Below are 25,908 nucleotides of genomic sequence, written 5' to 3'. Positions count from 1 at the left end.
GACTCTGATGATGAGGAAAGGGAAGCTGGCGTGTTTGATAGAGATGTAGTCCAGCTGTTCCAGATACAGAAGATGAGGACTTTGATGGATTTTAAATGCTGATTGATGACTGAAAAAATAAATCACAACCAACTCAGTTTTGTGCTCGCTGCCTTTTTTAAACACACACCAGCGTGCATGTTTCACCGGTATGTGTGTTAACGTTAAATACAGAAAAAACACTAAACTGAAACGGCGCCGTTGTAATGAGAGGAGGGGGTTATGGCACATAACATGGCTTTAATTGTGTGTTTGTGTGTGTGTCTGGCAGGTCAGTGTGTGGTGTGACTCTTTGACTATCACAGTTAGAAATGTCGGCTCTTTGTGTCAAACTTGTTTGTCTCCCCCCCCCCCCCTGTTAGAGGCAATCATAGAAAAAAAACGCGGATGTAACGTGGATTAAAACATTAACCAACAACCCAAAACTAAGGTAAGAAAGTGCAGCGGGTTTTTTTGTGCTGTATGATTTTCTCATGTGAAATTCACTGCATTTGTTATCGTTTTAATGCTTTTAATCCACGTTACAGCCGCCGTTCATTTCTATTAAAGCCCCAAAATGAAAGTCCCGCCCCGCTGCTTGACATGCAAATTTCAGCCAATCAGATCAACCAGAAAGGTTCCTGCCCCTAAGTGACAAACACACCCCTGAATACCGCCCCCAAGTGACAAAAACGCCCCCTTAACACTGAGCGTAAATCCAGGTGAGGGCGCAAAAGAGAACTGACCGAGCAGGATCACTGTTCATTGGGATTTCAGCCGTTCAGTTGTAAAATACGGGGTCGCTTAGTTAGAATTGAACCAGCACGGTTGTAAGGTTCACTCAATCAGTTTCTAAATACGCCCCCTTAGTTGTCTTTACGCCCTTTCAGTTTTTGGCATTTATGTAATTCGATATGCTTTCTTCTTCATCCTCCCGTCCCCGCAACTGAAAGAGCGCGCAGTATTAGGCACGGCAATTCACAGGTTTCCAGCTGCTGGTACAAACTCTGAGAAAAATTAGATAATAGTAAACTGATATGCGGTGCAGATTTTTCTCCCCAAGCACCGATACTGCTGCGCGCCTCTGGCATCGCATCGCGCACGAGAATGACTGGTCTAATGAAAAAAAAAAGTATAATTAAAGATTTGTCTGTGAGCCACATGTGACCATCAAAAGAGCCATATATGGCTCGCGAGCCATAGGTTCCCGACCCCTGCCTTAGAACGTCTACGTTTGATGGTTTCAGCATTGTATAGTGTATAGTGTAAATGCAAAAATCGGATACGGGTCACTTTTAAAAGATGATGTAAGCGGGTCGTCAAAAAAATCGGATATAGTCAGAAATTCGGATATGGGCATCAAGACCTGCAGTGTAAATGCAGCCTAAGAAGCATGCGTCACAACTTACATTATTCTTACAAATACTTAACGAAACACTTACCACTCGCACAACATTGTTGTTCCATTTCCCTTAAGGTGGCCGTACGAGCTTCAAGGGAACTGCAAGAGACACCTGTTGTCCTCTTAGGATGCAGCCTCTCCTCCTTACAATCCTCTATGGGTCTGGACAACCCAAAAGTCCACAGTATCCGTACAGGAGGACATGACTGAAGAATTAGGAGTTTTTCAGGGATGCCCATACCTTCATCAGCCACTCTTCAACACAACTTTTGAAATAAAGTACCGTAAATTACGCACTATAAAGCGCACCCGATTACAAGCCGCACCCACCCATTTTTACGTGTTTAATTACTTTTATTCATACACAAGCCGCGTCAGAGTACAAATCGCATGCGTTAAGCAACATGGTCATCCTGACAATTCACGTCCTGACTCCCAGAGTAAGTGTGATTCATTAGCACACTGTGGGAGGAATCGGCCTGGCCTCAGGCTCATGTATTTGAGTACACCCACATCTGCCAAACAGCATGGAGCTTTATTCTGTTCATAAGTTCCTCAAGTATGTTTTTTTTATTTTTTTATTTATTTTTATTTTTTTACTAATTGACAATCTAGGTATCATACATAAAATTACAAACAGTAACCATATAATCAACATTACATCCCTCAGTTATGATGAGGATATTTACATCCGCGATCGCCCATTTCCCATGAGTCTCAGAGGCTTAAGGCGGGGCCAATGCCCGGCTCGCCACACTGTTGTACGTGTGTAAGAATGAGCAAGTAGCAGCAGTGCATGGAGGGTTGAACGGGAACAGCTCTCCTTCCGCTTGTGTCGCGGCAGCGTTATGGGAGTAACAGGGCTGGTTAAAAAAACACACCGGTAAAATAAAGCAGCCACGCAGCGAATCGTGTCTGTGCAGTACACCCACATCTACCAAACAGCATGGAGCTTTATTCTGTTCACAAGTTCCTCAGTTATGTTTTTTTATTTTTTTTATTTTATTTTTTTTTTTACTTATTGACAATCTAGGTATCATACATAAAATTACAAACAGTAACCATATAATCAACATTACATCCCTCAGTTATGATGAGGATATTTACATCCGCGATCCCCCATTTCCCATGAGCCTTAGAGGCTAAAGGCGGGGCCAACGCCCGGCTCGCCACACTGTTGTACGTGTTTAAGAATGAGCAAGTAGCAGCAGTGCATGGAGGGGTGAACGGGAACAGCTCTCCTTCCGCTTGTGACGCGGCAGCGTTGTGAGAGTAACAGGGCTGGTTAAAAAAAACACACCAGTAAAATAAAGCAGCGGCGACTGAAAAGCACGCGCCTCAGCGCGATATGCACGCCTCTGTGCGGCAACCGGTCGCTGCGCGTGGCTGCTGGTGGACGGAGCAAATCGTGTCTGTGCAGAGCAATCGGACTTAATACTGAACGCTTTGTGGATGAGGGGCGGATGCGTTGTTACGTGTGGGAGCCATCAGACTGCCATCGGCCCCGCAGCTCAATGTGATCGAGCAGCAGGAGAACATATCTCCAGCTATCATGGAGGCTGTGAGCTTTTCAATGCAAAATTCTGCTCAGTCCTTAGGGGCGTGAAGCGTCTCTGATGATGTTCTTTGCTCTGTTGAGGCAGCAGGAGCTGTAGAGGGGTCCCAGTCTTTGGTATGGCTTGGCCATGGACACAACCTTCCAGTCTCAGGGCAGACACACTGGGCCAATAAGCTGGAATTTTTTGGAAATTTTAAAAGATATAATGTCATATAGGAGGGTATAGAAAATGGATGGATGGATGATTTTGTCTTTGTTTGGTAAAGACTGACTGTTTTCAAGAAAACATTCCACACAGGTAAGAGTTGAGATAAAATACATTTTATATTAACAATCCAACATCTTGCTTCATTCTCAGGCTTCACATATTGAACTTAAACTTGTTTCCTGCAAAAACAAATTTGATCTTCAATTACCCTAAGGCTGAATTAAAGAGGAGCACCTCAGCTTATTTTTTTGCCAAATATGTTCTTTGAGAAGCTCCAACAGCAGTTCCTAGGTTTCAGTTGATATTTTTCTTCCCCAGAATTCTTTAACACAACCTGTTAAAGAGAACTACTGTGTAACAACTGCAAGTTATGCTCACAGTTCATCAGTGTTTAAAGCATGCAGATTTAAAACAAATTGTTGTCTATAATATATATAATATGTTTTTGATCAGCCCAATTATATACTTTAAAATGGGGACCAACCTTAAAAAAATATACACATAAATAGATTTTTGTTATCCCAGCTTTGTTTTACTTTTCCCCATCAGTTTTGAAGAGGTATAAAAATAGAACAGAACTGACATACTGAAGACATGATATAGATTTGTGTTAAAACAAACAAATTGATGTCAATGTAGACGTCAATTGCATCTTTTCTGCATCTTGTTTTTTAAAGGGTTAAAAGCATGTATTATCATGAATGGTATTTTATTTTATTTATTATTATAGATTATATAAATACTCTTAATGTAAGCTCCACGGAACACGGAAACATGGTAACATTAACACTTGAGTCAAGAGGTTTCCCGAGCATGCTCAGATTAAGGAAATGCATTTACATAAAAAAAAAGCTTCTGTAACCTGTTGTTTTTCCAGCTCTAAATGTCTTTCTATTGATTGTAGCTGCATCTAAAGTTATAACTTCACCAAATAGCTGAAAAAGGTGCACCAACAAACAGGTTAATCAGTCGGTCAATTTGCTGCCTGGAGGCAGAGTGGAATTGTCTCCACCCATGTTTTTTTTCAAACTCCTTTCTGCTCCGCTGGGGCATTTCCCACAGTGAATAGCAGGCAGTGGAAACCAAGATGAGGACTGTTTTTCTGCTTCTCTTGGTAAGCATGACTTTTTGTTTTCTTATATTTTCTTAGTCACACACCTGCAATGTTTTAATTTATGGGTGCAATAATCTTTAAAGGTTAATAATTCTACTTGTATTTAAATCAGCCTACATGCTCAGTGTAGAAAATATTACTCCAAAAAGTTTTTTTTTACAAAATACATAAAACATACACCCAAAGGTATGCCGTAGTCTGTTCCAAGACTGTTCTCAATGGGAGGATTGTGGTTTTTAAATGCATTCGATACTTATTTATTGAACTGCAATGTGTATCACATGAATCCTGCAGGTAAATTCACCAAAAATGAAAAGAAAAATTGTATTTAAAAAAGGTTTTGCCCTGCTTGTTAGCTTTTCAGTAAAGGTACATTTTGTCAGACAGTCTCTCTTCTGTCTCTGAGTGGGAGAATCTGTAAGGTTAATGCAAAATAGAACACGATTCTTTTTTCTTTAATAGCCAAGCAGCTCAGTTGGAGATGAGTTGGAAAAGACAAAAAAGTTGTTTTATCCTTCAACAAACCATTTTTTTTTCTAAATAAATAGTCATTTTAACTGAATACAGATATTTCTAGTTTGCATTCAAAATTTATTCAGCAAGTACGTGTGCACGTTTCTTTTTTGTTGTAGTAGAGTCCATCTGACCATCTAGCTGTCTGGACTTCTTTTTCTGGGACAAAAACAGAAGGAAAAACATAAAATGTTTTATCTTTCAATGAACCCAGGGCCTCAGTTGTTAGATAAATAAATATTTTATTCTTGAAAAACTTAATATCAGGGTGGAATTTTCATGTTTGCTTAGGTGTGTGCTCATATCGGTTTCTGCAACGTGCAAACTAGAAACATTTATAAATGAGACCCCGAACAAAGACACCTTTGCAGAGACTCATTGTATTCTTACATTTGGCATGAAAAAGAAGAAAATGTCCTGAGTACAACATGTGCTGGTTTTGCAATGAATTTAAACTCTTCTGTGCTTTAAAATGCACTGTAATGATAAAATATACTAATGTTTATTAAATCCAGCCAACCATCATTGGTGTTTGTCTCTACTCACATTTCCTAGGCACAAAACTTGTTTTGCCACACCTCTGAAAAATAACTGGAATCAGCAGTTAGAACTAAAGCAGCTACTTGGAAGAACAGCAAAACGTCTTCTATATCAACTTCTTAAGTCCAGTTGACCTGAAGAACAAAATACTGTCTTAGTGTTCCTTTTTAAAAGATATCCTTTGAATGGTCCTTAAGTTGTCTTCCATAATACTAGTAATATACTTCTTATGCTACGTCGACACCGGGCATGTGATGCAAAACTGGAAAACTCAGTTGGTTAAGTGCAGAACTTACCTGTGGCGGCCAGGCTTGTGGGTATCCTGTCGGCTGCAGAGGTGGTCGGGCGTGCGGCGCTGGGGAGTCGGTCGGCCGGAGGGGATTACTGCGTGGTGACGGGGGGTGGAGGGCAACCAGAAGATTGTGAGTGTGTGTACGAGAGTGCATGGGTGTGACGGACCTGGGGGTTGGCTTGCTGGGTTCCTCTGGGGCTCTCTCTCCCCATCACAGAGTGGGGAAGGCATTAGGGGGGTTAAGGGATCAGGGGTCGGTTAATATGGCGGGTGAGGAGCGTTGTACAGGGTGGGTGCGCGGTGATTTCTGGGTTGCTTGGGTTGGGTGCCGGGGCTGGCTTGCAGAGACGGGGCGACAGTTGGGTGGTAGGCGGCTCATGGCCCGTGTCTCGGTGTCCGGCGCCCGGTGGCCCCCATGGCTGCCGCCTGGTACGGCTAAGCATGCCTGTCCTGTGGCTTGGGGGTCGGGACGCCGGGTTTGCCTATGCCTATCGCCGCTGGTGGGGCCCCTGTAGGGGGGCCTCCTCTGTGCCTGGCTGGGTGGGTGGGCGGTCCTCTCCTCCCCCCCTCCCGGGCTGCTTGGGTCCCGTCGCCGGGGGCGCTCCTGGCCTGGGGGTCTCTCCCCCCCTCTCCTGGTCTGGCTGGTCGGGCTGGGTAGGATCTGGTTCCCCTTATGATCACACGATTCACTTCGGCAGCATGTATCTCCACCCCCACGTGCACGTCATTACCACACTGCTCCCTGTCTGCTTCATCCCTCCTCCTAACCCACAGTGTATTGATGGACAGATATCTTCCACTCATCTTCGTGTCAGAATTTCACCTTTGATGTAATATTTGTCTTTCCAGCAGATCGGGTATAATTGTTACAGCTTAAAATAATAAATTATTCAAATCAGTGCTTGTATCCCCCACTTTCTCCACCTCTCCTCCTTTTACCCCCCCCGTGTCACATTCTTCCCCTCTCCCTCCCCACACACACTAAATGTGACAACTAAATAAAAAATAATTAAAAAAACAAAAAGGGTTTATACAAATTTACACTCTGGTTTCTCAAAATTATATAATCTCTTTTTGTAATAGTAAAACCTGCCCAACACAAAAGGCCTTCAGCTGTTTGCTCAGCTGTTGGACAGAACAAGTTAGAAAGAAAAAAAAAGTGCAGAACTGGCTCATGGGAAATCAGAGTTTAATTCACAAGGGTCGTAATGAGTTTAAGCCAGTGTGGGTTAACCACAAAGGGGCCATAGTCTGGCTCTCCCTGTGTCAATCCCCATCCCGGATTAAACCCAGGGATTTGTCAGGAAGGGCATCAAGAATAAAAATCTCCGCCAAACCGCCTGTGAATCATTTAAAGATGATTTGCTGTGGCAGCCCCTGAAGAGTTATGCTGAAAGGTGAACAAACAAACACTAGCGTATTAAAGCACTTCTTTAACTCAGGTTTTTAAATGCTCATTTAGAATATGGTGTTTACACTGGACAGTCGCTATTAGCAGTCGATAATAGCACATGGACTCACAGCTGGAGGAGGCTTGGTGCAGATGTTGAAGCTGCAGCCTTTTTCTTTTACAGCTCTATTAGGATATATAAAAGATTTGGTATCACATAATTCTGGCCAGGCGCAAACTGCAATTATTTTTTCTTCTTCTTCATGATGCTACCCATTTTTCACTACCAAATCCGAGTTCATGATTGGTCAAAGTTGAACTGGTTTAAACTTTCAATGCATGTGAAGAGCCTAAAAACTGACTTAGAAATGTAGTGATGCATGATTGCATGAGCCTGAATCGCTAAAAAAATTATTTAAACGCAATTACATCTAGGATCTGAAAATTTCAACTGCTGGTTTCAGTGTGAACTAACAAAACTTATATGCAAATAATAAGAAAAACAACGAATCAGTTACTGTTTTGTGTTAATTACTGTTTTGTCCATTCAGCCTTGAAACTAAAATTTCCACGTAAATAGTTTCAAGCCTAGATAAAATGAGTTGTTAAGCTGGACCCCTTAAGGCAAAGCGGTGGAGATAAAGAGAGAGTTTAAAATGCTTTACAGAGGCGCAGAAAGTGTTGGCAGGACATCAATAAAACATTGAAACAAAAAACTGAAAAACATATTAATACAGAAAATAAATGTAAGAAGGGAAGCTCAGATAGTGCAGCATCTGAACTGCAAACAAAGCCACAAAATGTCTAAATGTCTAACAAAGGCACCAAAGTTTCATGTGTAACCCTTGTGCTGTTTTAGATGACCCCACCCTTGCATTGACGTGTTCTCCCTAACATGACAAAGGTGGATAAAGGTGGAAAGATTTCATGTAATCCATGGACACCAGTGAAGATCACAAATCATTGAAGAAAAAAGGTTCAGAGCACTGTCTAGCGGGTCTAGATGACCCAACTCCCAATGTTAAAGTGCCTTGGATAGTACAAGGGTTAAAAACCAGGATCTAGAATAGAATCTTCCACAAATAACAAATGTTGAGATATGTTTTCAAATCATTTTAGATTCACAGTTCTGCTTTAGAACATTTTGGATATTAAATGTTGTGTATATTATAGCACTTTCCACCTTTCTTGGAAGAACAAAGAACACTTGCGTCACACACACCCACACAAGAGGCTAACCAGTATGCTGGGTTCAGCGTTTTTTCCCACTCACAGATAGGCAGAGCAGAACCTCACTGGGACACAAAGGTCAACCAAATACCTCTGCATCACAACCACCAATTAGTGGCCAAATAAAGGCTTTTTTCCTTTTTTCTACAGTTTAAAATATGTAAAAAAACAACAACATAAAAATACAGAAAATGTCATGTATATTAAAAGAACTGCAAAGAAAATATTTGTAATAGATTTTTGTACAGCCAAAAAAGACAATATACTACTTGCTCAAAAAGATGTACTTGTAGCAGTGTAAATGCATGCAATTTCAAGTGTCAAGTTGAGACTATATAGGAAATAGCTTTTGCTGGTAATCAGAATATCACAAACATTTATCTTGTAACCCATGTTCTTTATGCATGCAGGTTGCATTTCCAGCCTTGGATATCGGCAGTGCTTGCGAGGAAGCTCGAAAAAAGCGGGTACATGAATACTAAATGTTTGCAAGAGAACTATAACTAAAACTTCAATCACTGACCTCCATCTCACCAATTTTTTTCTTTTCCAGGATCTCTTGGTTCGAACTAAAAGAAGATGGGTCTTATCTACTATTGAACTTGAGGAGGAAATGATAGTGAACTACCCGTATTTTCTATCAAAGGTTAAACAAGTATAATCTAAAGTTAATCTGTTTTTGCAATACAAACATCTTAGTTTGAATTTGTTTCTTTTAGATGTATAATGACAAGATACAGGGACAAGACTTTAGCTTTGAAATAACCGGAGAGGCTGTGACTGAAGGGTATTTAGCCATTAATGGAACTTCTGGAGAGGTCTTCGCGCTTAAACCTATTGACAGAGAGAAGTACGACTGCTTCCATGTGAGTCAATATGAAATTGGAGATATATCTACAGTGGAGCAATAAAATATTTAGTCAGGCACCAATTGTGCAAGTTCTCCAATTAATAAAGGTGACAGAGGCCTGTAATTTTCATCAGAGGTATACCTCAACCATGAAAGACAAAATAGGAAAACAAAAATCCAGAAAATCACATTTTCTAATTGTAAAAGAATTTATTTTTGAATTATGGTGGAAAATACGTAAGTATTTGGTCACCTACAAACGAGCAGGATTTCTGGCTGTCACAGACCTGTAGGATCCTCTGTCCTCCACTTGTTACCCGTATTAATGGCACCTGTTTGAACTTTTTATCTATATAAAATACACTTGTCCACAACCTCAAACAATCACACTCACAACTCCACTATGACCAAGACCAAAGAGCTGTCTAAGGTCACCAGAAACAAAATATTTTACTTGCACCAGGAATCTGCAATAGATAAGCAGCTTGGTGTAAAAGGAGTCAACTGTGGGAGCAATTATTAAGAAATGGAAGACACAGAAGAACATTGATATTCTGCCTCGGTCTTGGGCTCCCGCCAATGTCTTACCCTTGAGGTCAAAATGAACACAAGAACAGTAATCAAAAATCCCAGAACCACACGGGAGACCAAGTGAAAGACCTGCAGAGAGCTGGGACCAAAGAAACAAAGGCTACCATCACACATTCTGAGGCTACCATCAGTAACACTCTACACCACCTGGGGCTCAAATCCTGCAGTGCTAGACGTGTCCCCCTGCTAAAGCCGGTACATGAGGAGGACCGTCTAAAGTTTGCTAGAGAGCATTTGGATGATCCAGAAGAGGTTTAGAAAATGTTTTATGGAAAAATGAAACCAAAATGGAACTTTTTGGTAAGAACTCTACTTGTTGTGTTTGTAGGAGAAAGAATGCTGAGTATCATCAAAAGAACACCATAGTTACTGTAAGGCATGGGGGTGGAAACATGCATTGGGGCTGTTTTCAGCAAAGGGACCAGAACGACTGATCTGTGTAAAGGAAAGAAGGATTAGGGTATCGTCAGATTTTGAGCTAAAACTTCCTTCCCTCAGCAAGGATATTGAAGATGAAACGTGTCTGGATCTTTTACTATCACAATGATCCCAAACACACTGCCTGCTTCATAAGAAGCAATTCAAGGTCCTGGAGTGGCCTAGCCAGTCTTCAGATCTCAACCTCATAGAAAATCTTTGGCAGGAGTTGAAAGTCTGTGTTGCCCAGCGGTAGCCCCAAAACATCACTGCTCTATGTGAGATCTGCATGGAGGAATGAGCCAAAATACCAGCAACAGTTTGTCAAAACTTTGTAAAGACTTACATAAAATGGTTGACCACTGTCATTGACAAACAAAGGTATATAACAAAGTTTTGAGTTAAACTTTTGTCATTGACCAAATACTTATTTCCCACCATAATTCACAAATAAATTATTTAAAAATCAGACAATATAATTTTCTAAGTTTTTTCTCCGTTTGTCTCATATAGTTGAGGTATACCTATAATGAAAATTACAGGCCTCTCTCATCTTTTAAGTGGGGGAACTTGCACAATTGGTGGCTGACTAAATACTTTATTGCCCCACTTTACATATAAAAACATTTTAATTGTAGCTATAATGAATGTAACCAGAGTGCTGTATTCCACAGGTAATTTTTGATGTGTATGACACAGACACCAATCAAAAAATAGACAAGGAGCTGGCATTTGATGTGGAAGTAAAAGACATCAACGACAATCCACCAAGGTTTATCCAATTTCCCCAAACTTTCACAGTAAGTGAAAGCCAAGTGGAAGGTGGGTTTCACTTAAAGGAATGAGGTGAAGTAGACACAGTTCTAAAGTTATTTGTTGGATTCTAATGAAACTAATAATAATAATAACAATAATGGATTGGATTTTTCTGTGCTTTTCCAGACGCTCAAAGCGCTTACATTGTGTCCATTATTCATTCACTCCTCATTCATACTTGGTGATGGTAAGCTACTGTTGTAGCCACAGCTGCCTTGGGGCAGACTGACAGACACATTATAACACACTATAGGTGGGCGGATTGATCTGAGTATTGATATTATAAACAACAAGGTGAAGTATTAATATAAGCATGATGAATTGATACTTTTGTTGCATTTTTTTCTTTAATAACCACAGTAATGAGCTTGAATTGACTCATGCAAGTTCATGCAAGCATTGTGCCTCTGTCTGCCATGTTGCCTAAATGGACAAAGAAGAAACAAAAAAATTCCCAATTTGAGCAAAAACCCACCCAATTTGAGTGGAAAACTGCCCAATCTGGCAGCTCATACCTTGCTCCTCCCTTTCCTGCTTCATCAGAGAGCAGAAAGAGCCACATATATGCACATAATGGTTCCAGAGCATGCTCATTGCTACAGCTCACTTCTCTCTCAGGGGAGGGGTCAGATGCATAGAACACATTTCACATAGATGTGTGATAACTAAAAGACATTGTCTTAACTTTATTACAGTAAATCTTTTATTTCATTATTATTATTATTTTTTAGTGACTTAGTTGTTTTCATACTGCCTTTAAAAATAAACATTTAGGGTGCTGTTTATTTTTGTTTCATTGTAGTAGCTTTTTTAAGAATGTTGTACTAGTTAATGTTTCTTTACTATTATTGTAGTATGACATTACTAATATACATGTTCTATATTTGATGCGTGTTCAGTTCAGATTGTGGTGATTAGTTAAACATATTTATTTGGTGAAAGCCTGTTAAAGCCTGTCCTGTGTTTTATTATACACTTAATTAACAAAAAAAATGTGTCTTTCCAAAATTATTCTATAATCAAACATTTCACTAAAAAGTATTGGTATTGATATCTGTGATATGGCCCCCTGTAATTACTTGGTATCGGATTGAAACCCAAATTCCCAGTATCGCCCAGCCCTAAAATACACATTAGCTGCATTTCCATTACATACATGCGCAAAACTTTATCAATATTCTAGAAATGTCAAAAGAACACAGTTTCAGAATTGCAATGTTTCCATTAAGTCATAAATTTCACGAATAAACACAAACCAAATCCTGCGATAAGCCCTTCAAAAACATGGTGACGGATGTGAAAAATACTTTGATTTATAGGAGATGTGTTCAAATTTTTGCCACAGCACTAGCGCTCATCATCATCTCTCAAAGGAGAATGTTTTGAAACTGGTGGGTGTTGCAGAATCAAATCTCTGACATGAAAATAGAGTGGTGAACAGGTTTTATTTTTATGAGGCAGAGGGGATGAATGGAGGAGAGGAGAACAGGCCGGCAGGTGAGCAGACTGACGGCGAGGCAAGGACACGGGCTGGCAGGAATTCATGAGGCACAATAATCTGACGTTTGCCGAAGGTTCCATCCCAGAACAAATAGTCCCTGTGATGAGCTGCAGGTGAAAAGATTAAGAGGAGCAGGTGTAGAGTAGTCACTGAGGAGGCACGGCCACTGAACCACAGCAGAGACGTTGGTTTCTTGACCAGGCCATGGAGCGCTAAGCTCTTTGCACGATTGCTCTTTGCACAACCACGATTTTGGGAAATCGTGGTTGGTGATCCAGCAATTCTGCATGATACACTCAACCTTTGCTCATATGACTCATTTAATTTGAAAACAGTGTTTCCATTGCAGTTTTGCAAAATATTGTATGTGCATTCTATATGTCTCAAAGCGCAAAAACTTTTTCCGATAAATGTGAGTCTTTTCAAAATTGTGGTACTTGCTTTAGGGAAAATTTATAGTCAATAGAAATTCAGCTATTGATAATGTAATGTCATTACGTGAAACTAAGGTTTGGAAATTATTGAAATCTGCAACATTAACTTTAGTTCCATTGATAAGTTTTATAAAATGAAGTTTGCTGTTTCTCTTCTGAAAGGATATCTGGGTGTGCAAGTGGTTGCTCAAGACATGGATGAGAAGAATACCAAAAACTCTACGTTCAACATCACTGTGATTAAGCAGACTCCACCGGAGCCCAAGATTCAGGCAAAATGGATTGATGAAAGAACTGTTCATCTTAGCTTCACTGGATGTTTTGATTATGAAGTAAACCCAATTGGTCCTTTTTTTTTTAAATCAGTAGTTCTTACACTCTTAGACTCATCTGAATTTCAATGTTTTAATGTTTTAGAAAGCAAAGGAGTACAACATTACTCTTGAAGCAAAGGATCATGGAACACCTCCACTGTCAAGCACGGAAATTATATCGCTGAATGTTAGAGACACCAACACACATATGCCAGAGTTCAAGAAGAAAGAGGTAAGTTTTGCTTATATATATATTTTTGTTGGTTTTGTAAAGTTTTTAAGATGTCACTGGTGGATGACAAGGTCAACCTCTTCTGGTTGAGCTATTCAGCCTCACTGTGATTTGTGTTTATGAAGCTGATAACAGTTCTAAATACCCAACCTTCTTGTAGTTGCTGAAAGGCGTCGTCTTTCTGGTCTTAGCTGTTCTGCTGGTGGACTTCAGTTCTTTGGACAGTGACAGTGAAATCAGGATAAGGGTAATTGGGAGGAACGTCCTCTCGGATCTGAATCAAATGGAAAATCACCCTCCTCCTTTACCTGGTAGGGTTAAGAACACTAGAGAGGAAAGTGTAGTTGATAGTAGAACCTCGGGAGAAATAGTTTGGGTTCAGTTCTGACCTTAGAATACTGTACCAGCTAAGCCCTTATGTTGTTGAGAGATACTGGTAAGTTTTTACCTTCAGCTCAGATGTACGTGGTGGAGTAGTATGCTTATTTAAAAATTATAACACTCATACAAAAGGGTGGTATACCATTTTCCGGTTAGAAGAGAGCTCCGGCTTCAACTAGAAGAGTTTAAAGTCCCACTGTGGTCAACCTTTGAGGTATTTTTAAGTGTTTCCAGTGGTCTTTTATTTTAAAATTATAATTTTCAGCTAAAATCAATAAGCCTGTGTTGTTTTCCAAAGCAGTTTCTAGGACAAAGCAGCAAAAGTTCATTTGAAATTCACCTGTGAGTTGTGGGTGAGAATTTTGGTGTGGAGCAAGTCTGTCCCCACCTCCCCTTCACCCATCTGTTTACACACTCTCCCGCTAGCTTACAGCCCCTTAGACCACAATCGGTGCAACAAAAATGGTGAGCAATATTGGAGCTATCCAGTCATACAGTTTTGAGCCAGATGCCAGCTCTGATGAGGAAAACAAAGAACTACATGGACCTTGTCATCCACAAGTGGATGTATCAGAAATGAGCGGAGCAGGGAGCTTGTGGCCTGTCAATTGTACCTTCTACATAACAACATCAAGCTTTTTCTAACTGTATTTTTTCATCCGCTCCCGATTCTCATCAACTTGAATAAAATAGTAATCAAAAATTCAATTTTGAGCTTGACTTTCTTAATAAATCTCAATCATCTGAAAAACTTACAAGAACATGTTAAAAAACACCAAAAAACAACTTGCATTGGAGTGGGTTTTGAGTATCATGGAGTCTTCATTACAACAAGGAGGGGAAAGGAGGGAGCATGAGACTGACTGGTGGATTGGTGCAGTAGTTGCAGCAAAGTAATCCTGTAATAATCGAGGCAAATGTTTTGGTTTACAAGTGAATGTCTGCTCCTACTCTCACCTATAGTCATAAGCTTTTGTTCACATTTAACAAGACAACATCCTAAATACAAGCAGCGAAAATTTAATTTCCTCTGCAGGGCTCATGGATAGAGCTCAAACAAGCTACAAGCTACTGCTTCTCCACATTAAGAAGAACCAGTTGATGTTGCTAGGGCATCTGTTTTAAATTCCTCCTTGGCAAAAATGGATAAGTCCAATTGGCTAGATGTCCAGGGGGAGACCAAAGACAGACCAGTGAACTCTCCCTTGCTTGGCCAAGCCCATGTCTAGAGTACTTCCATAGATCTGGAGAATGTGTAGGTGGAGAAAAGGGCCCAGTTTTTGCTTGGAACGCTACTCCCCTACCTGCCTTTGGATAAGCAAACTTGGATGGATTGATTGTCCCCTTAAGGCTGTTCATGAGTATTTTTTGGAAGTGAAGGAAGAATGCTTGAGATTGTCTGACAGGTCAGTGTGGCATCTGTAGCATTGAAAATACAAGTCCACTGTGGCAAAGAGAGATCAAGCTTTTTTAAATCTTTCCTATTAACTCCTTTTCTCCTCATTCAAAAGAATGTTGGATCAGTCCTTAATAAACTATTTAAAAGACATTAACAAGTCCTTAATAAACTTTTTAGAAGACATGAACAAGCACTAGTAATGTTTTATTAAGCTGCTTATAAGTACATTAATTGGCATTTGTAAATGTCTTACAACTGACTTACAAGTTTAAATAAGCTGTTTATAAAAACATTTAAATATTCCTTAATAGACTACTCATAAGACATTAACAAGCATGATTAACGTGGCATTAAGCTGCTAATAAAGAGATTAATTAGTATTTGTGAATCCTGTTCAAAGCTATTTATAAATTACTTGTATGGGATTAATAAATATATTAACAGTGTTTTTATTAACAGTTTAGTGAGGGTTTTGCAGTCCCCCAATCTAAAGTGTGACCAAATAGGGGGTGATCTTTACAAGCCATTTATAAATTGCTTGTGGGCTATGTTTTGTCACAAACAACCACAAAGTACAGAATATGAAAAATGACCTTTATAACACTAACACATATATAAGAACTCTTCAACACATCACAACAACATTGTGAAAGAATGTTTTTGTACATGTGTCTCTTCTTTCACATTGTTGTTGTGATGTGTTGAAGGGTTCTTATATATCTGTGGCTTTGATTAGTGTTATAAAGGTCATTGTTCATATTCTCTATTTTGTGGTTCTTTGTGACAAAACATAACCCACAGTTTAGGAGGCTGCAAAACACTCAAACTGTCAAAAAAGTATTTTTGCAAATGTAAATGTATTTTAATGTATTTATAAACAGCTTATTTAAACGTGTAAGTCAGTTGCAACACATTTACAAATGCTAAGTAATGTACTTAGCATCTTACTTAAACATTACTAGTGCTTGTTCATGTGTTATAAATAGTTTATTAAGGATTCATTAATGTCTTTTAAATAGTTTATTATGGACTCTTATAATAAAGCGTCCTGTTCTCATTTCCACTTTTAAAAGATTGTCTGAATCACCTGAATTCTATAGGAAAAAGTTCATCAGTGAAGAAGAGAGAGCAAGCAAATGATGGTCTTGTGAAGATCTATCGCAAATATCAGAACTACAACAACAATAAAAACAGCAAATAGAAGACACATTCTGTAGAAGAAACATGCTCCCTCCACAGCTCACTGTGTCGTTACTTTCTGTTAGGCTGTTAGCCACTCAGCCCAGTAGAAATTTCAGAATAAAAGCACTTCCATTGCAGTTTTACTTCCGTTGTGAGTTAATGTGTTGTGTTGTGAGTTAATGTGTTGTGAGTTATTGTGTTGTGAGTTATTGTGTTGTGTTGTGAGTTAATGTGTTATGTTGTGAGTTAATGTGTTGTGTTGTGAGTTAATGTGTTGTGTTGTGAGTTAATGTGTTGTGTGTAAAGTTAATGTGTTGTGTGTAAAGTTAATGTGTTGTGTGTTAAGTTAATGTGTTGTGTGTAAAGTTAATGTGTTGTGACCCTTCTGGGCCACCGTAGGATGGTCTGGGTTGTCCATGATTGAAATGAGTTTGAACAGTGACCTCCTCTCCATCACTGCTTCAAATGTTTCCTGTTTGTAGCCAATAGCTGCATTTACATGGGCAAAAGTAATCAAAAAGAATGCCTGATCGGAATGAAAACGCGTCATGTAAACACGCCGTTTGGAATAGTCTGCCCCGATCAGACTCGTTCGGATCAAAATTTTTTTCCGATCGAGATTGGTGGGTTATGCCGATTGTTGATTTGATCGTTGTACATGTAAACGGTTCATCGTGTGTCACTGCTGCTCTGGTTTTACGTCATGCATGGACGGTGTTTCACTCCAGAGAAAGCTTTGGAGCTAAAACTGACCGGCTGCGAAGTGCCACTCCGCCTCTCCTTTCTCTTATATCCCTCACGAGGGGGGTGCCGGGGAGGACCGGAACCCTGCGCGGTCTTGGCTCGTGTGCCGGTGGACCGAACCAACTGAGTCTCTGAGCAGAGCAGCTGGATTAATGGGGAGGATGCTTTGTTACGTGTGCGTTTTGTTGTTTGTGTGACTGCGATCCGTCCCGCCGCTCTCGGTCAGCTGCTATCAGGAGAACCGTGTGTCCAAGCAGAGCTCGGACTTCCAGCACACACAGCTCCTTTGGGGCGGTGTGCTAACTTTTCAAAGCAGAAATGTCGCTCAGTCCTTAATAACTGTTCAAAACATCACGTGGATCTGTGTTTCCAGTAAGCATGATGTTGTTCCCACATATTTACGTGCAGCCAAGATGCAGATTGCCGCATATCCCGCATGAGTTTATCAAACAAGACTATCAAACAAATCTTGTTAGCGCGTGTGTTAGCCTCTCCTGGGAGCTCCGTTCTTCTTCCACAATAAATGCACTGACCACACGGATTAAATATAAAATGATGAGCGAACAGGCGCTTCATAATATTCATAACATTAATGAAAGCACATTTAGAAGATCGTCTCGTATATTACCGAGCTGCTGCATAAATGTATATGAAAGCAAAGGTTTGTTTACTGTGGGACTCTTCCTTTTTCCGGAATTTTCGACGTTTATTCAATCGGAAAAATGTTTTTTGGGCCCATGTACACGGTTTAATTTTAATCCGACCATTGATCAGATCTAGATATTTTGCCCATGTAACCGCGGCTAATGACAGAACCCGCCTTCCTGATCAGCTTGTTCAGTCTGTTGGTGTCACTGACTGCAATAATGCTTCCCCAGCAGACCACGGAGGAGAACAAGACAGAACAAGAAGAATTTCTGTAGGTGACATGACTCTGAGTTGTGCGAAAATCTGAGGTGTACAAGGTGAACAGAAATGGAGAGAGCACAGTGCCCTGTGGGGTTCCCACACCACTCAGCACCACGTCAGACAGGACGGCGCCCAGTCGGACAAACTGTGGCCTGTCTGTCAGGTAGTCAGTGATCCAGGAGACAGTGGACTCACCAGCACCCATCAGCCGCTGCTTATCACCCAGCAAAGAAGGCTGAATGGTGTTAAAGGCAATAGAGAAGTCAAAGAAGGTGACACCGCTCTCTTGTTGTCCTGCTGGAGTTTGGATTCCAGCTTCCTCCTGTAGGAATCTTTCCCATTCCTCAGCTGATCCCTAAGCTGGTGCTGCGTCCTCTTCAGCTCCTCCTGGTCTCCAGACCCGAAGGCTCTCTTTTTCTTGTTAAGGAGGTTCTTCAGGTCACAGCTGATCCAGGGTTTGTTGTCAAGGAAGCATCGAACAGTTCGAGTAGGCACAACGGATTCCTCACAGAACTTAATATATTCCGCAATGCAGTCCTTCATGCTGTCAATTTCCTCCCCATGAGGCGTGCAAAGAGCGTCCCAGTCTGTGGACCCCAGACAGTCCTACAGGGTCTGCTCCGTTTCTGGGGTCCACCTCCTCACAGCCTTTTTGTGAACCCGTTCCCGCAGGGCAATAGGGACATAGTTTGGGATGAGGTGAACCAGGTTATGGTCAGACCTGCCGAGTGGGGGAGGGCTGTGGCTCTGTCATCACCTTTGTCATCCCTACTATGACAAAGGTGGATAAAGGTGAAGAGGATTTCATTCCATGGAGACCAATGAAGATCACAAATCATTGAAGAAAAAAGGTTTAGCTCACTGTCTTGTGGGGTCCAGATGACCCAACTCCCAATTTTAAAGTGCCTAGGATAGCACAAGGGTTAAGGAAGCCAGCTTGGAGTTTATTCACTTAACGCTAAAAATAATCCCAGGGAGGATTGATGGGCTGAGATCTGGATCCGGATAATTAAAATTTAGATTTTCCACCAATAAATAAATTCAAATTATTTTGGAAATATCAACTTTAGCTTTACTTGACATGTGTAGACAAGATTTTAAAGTTAATGGCGTATACTTGCTTAAATGGTAAATTTAAGTTTCTATCTTCTTTTGAAGGCCCATAGCGCTTAACAGTCACAGTCCCATTCACCCATGCACAGACACATTCACACACTGATGGCAGCTCCACTGCCAAACACTGGCGCCAACCTCCCACCAGAGGCAAGGTGGGGTTCAGTGTCTTGCCCAAGGACACTTCGACACATGGGCGTGCAAGGCGGGAATCGAACCTGCAATCTTACGATCATGGGTCATGGGTCGACCGCCTTACCGCTGCACCACGGCCGCCCAAAGTTTGGATTCATTGTAAATATTTCAATGCCAGCATATATGTATATGTATAAGGAGTGTGTTTGTGTACTTTGAATTATGTTATTAATGCAATAGCTAAACCAGATGGCCTGTGACCGCTGAAGGAACCATTTGGTCCAGTTTGTTTCTTAAAGCGAAACTGAGTGACAGCTGTAAAAGTTCACTACTATTTTTATAAAAATACAGTTTTTTGTGACCATAAGGTCATTTAGTTATACCATGTTACATTTATAGTATAACAGTGTTATTTTCTCAATAGGCCACATGCCGATTTGTATTTATTTTAATCTGACAGCAAGACACACAAGTTCCTTTCAAAATAACATTTTGCGTCAATAAAAATCCCCCAAAGCAGTAAATGTACTTGCACTTATAATGCATTTAAGAACTTTGCTTCTAAACAGAACCAGGTTCTGCTGTGCAGCAGAAGATAAGAAAATTTGTTTTAAACTTAATAACCGTTCTGACAATGGATTTAATCATCATTTGACTCAGTCATCTGATGTGTGTGCATTTTGGAGGTTTGATTAAACCTATAAGGCCTCTGAAGTTAGTGTCATGTCAGGAAAGGCTCAGGATATTAAAGAAATAGTGATGAGATGAGGCAATAAGGGAATAATCATTCCAAAGGTCTCGTAAAAAAGAAAACAAACTCAACATGAACATCATAACCCAATGTAAAGCTCTGAGAAGTATTAGTTAATCTACGGGAACACATTGTGACCAGAAAATAAATAATGTTTAATTTGTGGAATCCATGTACTCTTTTTCCTTGTGGAAAATATTACATTGATAACATCTATAACAAAATTGTTAAACAAAAGATTAAGTAAAACAAGACATACATGTTAGACAATGGTAACAAGAAGGCAAAAATGTTCACTACACTCAATTACCGGTATACTTCTTTGAATTGTACATGTTTTAACTAATCAATTTATATGTACTTCAATCTGCATTTTAACTCTGTTGTAATTGTTAAACATTTGTTGTATTTTTTTGTTGATTCTTTCTAGGGCTCCATGAAAAAAGAGGATTTATATCTCAATGGGACCCTCCAGGTAAAATAAAGGTTAAAAAAAAGAAAAAAACATAGCGGCAAAACCTATGGGCACCAATATTAGATTTAAAAAAAATTATAGATTGGTATCATATAATTATATGTTAAAAATAATTCAATTCAGACATTAAATAAATAAACCATTGGAATAAAACATGGAAACAATACCATCTGCTGTATAGAGAATGCAAAATCACTGTTATCCATGTGGGATGCTTTCTTCTGGGGACCACTGCCACTTAACCCTTGTGCTATCTTAGATGACCCCACCCTTACTTTGACATGTTATTCCTACCATGACAAACGTGGATAAAGGTGGAAAGATTTCATGTAATCCATGGACACCAGCGAAGTTCACAAATCATCGAAGAAAAAAGGTTCAACACACTTTCTAGTGGGTCTAGATGACCCAACTCCTAATGTTAAAGTTCCTAGGATAGCACAAGGGTTAAAGGGGGATGTCGTGAGTCGGACAGATCCTGCTACTTGATTCAACCGGCTACACCCACAGCAAAAGCTAATAGTGACAAAACTATCAAGACATTATCCATAAGCTACAGGCCTGAAAAGAACAGTCAGACTGCAAAAAGTTGTAGATAGAACAATTTAAGTGTCTTCCAGAGAAAAAGCCCCTTCTTCATCCCAAGTTGGAAAGGTTATTTCTCCTGACTGGCTCTGTAAACTCATATTAGAGCTCAAAAGGAGCCAGTAAGAGGAAGACTGTTTTTTTTGCCCCAGCGACAAAATTCTAAATAAGTGAAAGAAATGAACTACTAAAAGTATCGATAACTAATGGATAATCGTGCAATATCTACATTGTTGTTGTTGTTGTTGTTTTTCAGTTCCAAACTGAAGTACATGAGATGAAACTCTACAGGGATGTCTTCAGATTTCCAGTAGAGGACAAGGACACTCCCAACACTGATGGCTGGCGTGCCAAGTTCTTCTTCATCAGTGGAAATGAGGAAGGAATTTTCAAAGTGGAAACTGATCCAAAAACAAATGAGGGTATTTTTAGTATTGTCAAGGTAACTACATTTTTTTCTGTCCGAGAGAATCCTTAAAATGTGCTTTATAAAACATATTTGCTAAGTATCACATTACTAAACTATTTTTCTTAATACAATGCATTAGTTCACAATTTCATTTGATTTCTGATTCAGTGCCATTTGGTTAGCAATTGTTCTAATTTCCACTTTTAAAAATGTTCTTTGGACAATAAAAGACTACCGTATTTTCCGGACTATAAGTCACTGCGGAGTATAAGTTGCACCAGTCCAAAAATGCATTATAAAGTAGAAAAAAACACAGATAAGTCGCACTGGACTATGAGTCGCATTTTGACGGAAATTTTTTTGACAAAATCTGAGACCAAGATATAATAACTTGCACAAACTCATATGACACAATTATAGCAGACTGTTTATCTTATAATTTCACAGTAATTCTTTCTCATACTTATTTATTTATTCCTTTCATGAAGCATCATTGGCCAACTAATACTCTGTTTTCATCCTGTATTTGTAGAAACAATTGTCATTTTCATTGCATTTCTGAATCTATGAAATCATTGGAAAATAGAATATTATGTTTTTAGCCTTCAAGATCTTACTATAAAAAAAGGTTTGCTGATTCTCTGAGTCACTTAACATACTCTTAACACTTATCATACCTCATATATCAAATTGACCCAGGAACATCATCTCTGTTCTTCACAAATGAACATAACAGGAGGGTTATCAATGTATTTATTTCATTTTATTTCTAATATAAGTCGCTGCAGAGTATAAGTCGCACCCCTTTCCAAACTATGAAAAAAAGGGCGACTTATGTTTTCATGTGAAAACTAACAAAACTACAGGATTATTTTGCCTGAGAAAAATTATTTTGGAAAACAACTGATTTGTGGATTTATTGCAGCATTTTCAAAACTTTCTAACAAATATTAGTCCAATTTGTTAATTATAATTTTCTACATGTGCTCAAAAACGAGTTGGACCTCTATTCATTTCTGTGTGTCTTTTGCAGGAAAAGAATTATGAAAACACCACGATGATTGAGTTGAAGATTGGGGTAGAAAACATTGAACCATTTACTAAGTGTGTGAATGGCAAACTGATTAAACAGGACGGAAAACTTTATCGTCCTGACTCAATCAATGTCACAATTACTATGATTGATGGCAATGACCCACCAGTGTTTCAGCCACCAAAAGCTGATGTGTATGAGAAAGAAGAATCAGAGCCAGGCAGGGTGCTCTTCACCCCAAAGGTTTATGATCCAGACTCTTCTTCTTTCAGGTAAAATATTTGTGGACTGCATGTAAACTGTGAATGTAAGAAAGTCCCAAACAAATAATATTATTTTCTTGCTTGAATTTATGTAGTATTCGCTACTCTCAATTCTCTGTTTCCAGGTTTGAACTAGTAGACGATCCAGCTAACTGGGTCTCTATTGATGAAAAAACTGGAGAAATCAAGGGAACTAAGAAGATGGACAGAGAATCACCCTTCGTGGATGCTGACAATGTTTACAAAATCATTATTGCTGCCATAGATGATGGTACTGAAACAAACCTGAAACATAATTTGTTAATGATGTTTAATTAATTAGTTCAATTGAGAGATTTTCATTTTTGTGATTTTCAAGGTAAACCTCCAGCCAAAGGTTTTTGTAATGTCAGTATTTACTTGAGGGACATCAATGACCACAAGCCACAACTGGTCAACAATAGCCTCATTTTGTGTGGAAACAAGAACAACAAAGTGATGATACCTGTGCAGGATTTGGATGCTGACCCCTATAATGGACCATTTTCTTTCTATTTTGATGATGAGGAAGACGAGAAGCATTGGACACTAGAACCTGCTTATGGTCTGTAAACATCTGTTAATCCATTTGACTAAACTAGTGCATAAAGCAGCTACATATCTGTCTTTACATGTTTCACCAGGTCAGCAAGGTGGCCTTGTCAGCCTGAAGCCACTCCCCTATGGAAAATATTCTATACCACTGCGGATGCAAGACCAACAGAACAATGAGGGACATGAGACACTGGAAGTGGTTGTGTGCGACTGTGAGGAGAAGAATACATGTAATGTAAAAAAGGCACTTTCTTTTTCATCCTGGATGTCCCCTGCCTTTGCCCACAAGTGGCCGGACAGGCTCTGGCAGACCCGTGACTCTGGAAGGGACAAAACGGCTTAGAAGATGAATGAATGAATGAATGAATATTTTTTAGAATGTACATTTTAGAAAATGAGACAAAAATATATGAATGAGGCGACTAAACCACCTTTTTATTGATGTGAGGATTGAGTGCTTTTTTTGTTTTTTGTTTTATAATATTCTGTTTTCCTTGTCAGTATTACCAGGTTATGGTTGATTCTCCATAGTTGTCTTCATTTAGTTAATGACCTTCAGTGTATTCAAATGTATGGTGTTCAGGTCTTCATTGTCAGCTTATCTATGTTGTCACTGTTTTTCTATGTTTTTTTTTTGTTTGATTGTATCTCTCTCTCTCTCTCTTTCTCTTTCTCTCTCTGTCTCTCTCTTTCTCTCTCCCCATTAGTTTTTTCAAGGTTATTTATTAAATGTCAAAGTTTCTGTCACTAAGCCTGTCTCCTGCTTATTGGGTCCTACATCACCAGTTCCTGACCATTTATCCTATTGTCTGCAGGATTGTTGCTGTTTAACCTCTCAATTCTTATACTGAAATTCGCAAGTAAAAAGCAGAAAATACACAAACATGTGGGCAGCCATTAGGAAACCTGTACAACCTGTTTAAGTGTTTACATTTGGTGAAACAGTCAGCTTCTTTCACAGCCTCAGAAAGAAACAAATTAATGTAGTCACTGCTATGTGGTCATCATTTGTGACTGTCGTTAAATCCCCACTAGCTGTACCTCTATGTGTTTCTGCTAATGATAAAAAGTGGATTACTGACCTCTCTTAATATATAATCATAATTGCTAATATGATTTCTATAATAGACATTTTACATACATATTAGATGTCTGCTTTATTGGATTAGAGCCTGAAAGTAAAATTTGAAGACAAATTAGCATCGTTGCAAAATAATGCAACAGTTTTTACATCAACCTACTGGCCATCTTATCAATAGTTTTTTTCTGTTTTTCATATCACAATAAAAATGCCTTATTGCTAAATGAAAACCAATAATTCCATTAAAGCAGCTTGGCCAGAATCAGTTCTAGAAGACAAAAGATAAAAAGAACAAAAGGAACCAAAAACTACTTTTAAAATGGCTGCTGGATTAGATGAAACATCAACAACTCTAGTGAAAAGGTTTCTCTAAGATCTGCTTAAATAAAGTTGATCGCATCCACAAATATGCAGCTGAGAATCATCATTCAGTAACACCAACATAATCTTGATAACATATATATAATCTTCCAGCTGCAGCTGCAAAAGATCAATATTTTCATCAATTGTTATATGAATTTCTAATATGGACTAAAAAAATATTTGACTTTTGGCAAACTGAAATAAACCATAAAAATGGCTCAGTGGTCTTATGGTAGATTCCACCCTGAGATTGGAAGGTTATGAGTTCAAATCCACAGCCGAGTCATGCCAAAGATTCTAAAAATTCCCTCCCTGGGAGGGTTAAATCCCCAAATGGTTCCTGAGCTGTGTCTGCAGGTCACTGCTCCCCCATGAGATGGGTCAAATGTGGAGAACAAAGTTCACACACCTATAGGTAATTAACAACTAATGGGACTTTATGATGAGGGGAAGTTTACAAAAGCATTTGTGCCTTTTTTCGGTAAAATGATGGTGAATTGTTAAATAATCATTAAAATATTATATGAAAACATGAAGTTGCATATTGAGATAGAAGTAATAAACAATAGTTGCTCTGTCTGAATTGGTTCATGAAAACAGAAGTCACCAATAGCAGTCGCCCAGCATTTGTTTGTTGCATGTATATTTTAATGCAACAGTAGCTTTTAATGTTTCATCTTGTTACAAATATCATTTTATCCTCTTAAATAAAATCATGCAATAAGTAGTCCCAAAACACGATTACATTGAAGGGATAGCAAAAAGCAAAATAATTTAAACCACTAGAAGCAGAAATGATCCTGTGTTATTTAACACAACCTTTTTAGTCTTTTATTTTTCAAAAACACTGTTCAAAAGCAAGACACCTAAGTTCCTCTTTTAGATGGCTAGTCTTAACCCTTGTGCTCTCCTAGGCACTTTAACATTGGGAGTTGGGTCATCTAGACCCACTAGACAGTGCGCTGAACCTTTTTTCTTCAATGATTTGTGATCTTCACTGGTGTCCATGGATTACATGAAATCCTTCCACCTTTATCCACCTTTGTCATGGTAGGAAGAACACATCACTGTAAGGGTGGGGTCATCTAAGAT

General features: G+C 39.3%; 1 protein-coding gene across 2 annotated transcripts; it reads left to right on the top strand.

Moving 5' to 3' along the window:
- Positions 1–1,785: 1,785 nt before the first annotated feature.
- On the top strand, positions 1,786–24,123 carry LOC101154865 (cadherin-like protein 26). Of its 2 annotated transcripts, XM_011477314.4 has the most exons (14): positions 1,786–3,276; positions 4,249–4,300; positions 8,676–8,732; positions 8,819–8,911; positions 8,985–9,131; positions 10,798–10,945; positions 13,037–13,206; positions 13,292–13,420; positions 20,465–20,509; positions 21,351–21,536; positions 22,537–22,808; positions 22,925–23,070; positions 23,158–23,382; positions 23,462–24,123. In XM_011477314.4, exons 2-14 carry the CDS (start codon positions 4,274–4,276, stop codon positions 23,713–23,715), a joined length of 1,899 nt encoding a protein of 632 aa, XP_011475616.2. In that variant the 5' UTR covers positions 1,786–3,276; positions 4,249–4,273; the 3' UTR covers positions 23,716–24,123. The 2 variants fall into 2 exon arrangements, with proteins under 2 accessions (XP_011475616.2, XP_078806547.1); XM_078950421.1 differs by lacking the exon at positions 20,465–20,509 and having other exon boundaries at positions 1,789–3,276.
- Positions 24,124–25,908: the final 1,785 nt, after the last annotated feature.

This window comes from Oryzias latipes, chromosome 7 (genome assembly GCF_053564925.1).
Source record: "Oryzias latipes strain Hd-rR chromosome 7, Olatipes_Hd-rR_3.1".
Taxonomy (NCBI): Eukaryota; Metazoa; Chordata; class Actinopteri; order Beloniformes; family Adrianichthyidae; genus Oryzias; species Oryzias latipes.
The sequence above is the reverse complement of the archived record's forward strand: the minus strand, read 5'-3'. Positions and strand labels throughout refer to the sequence as shown.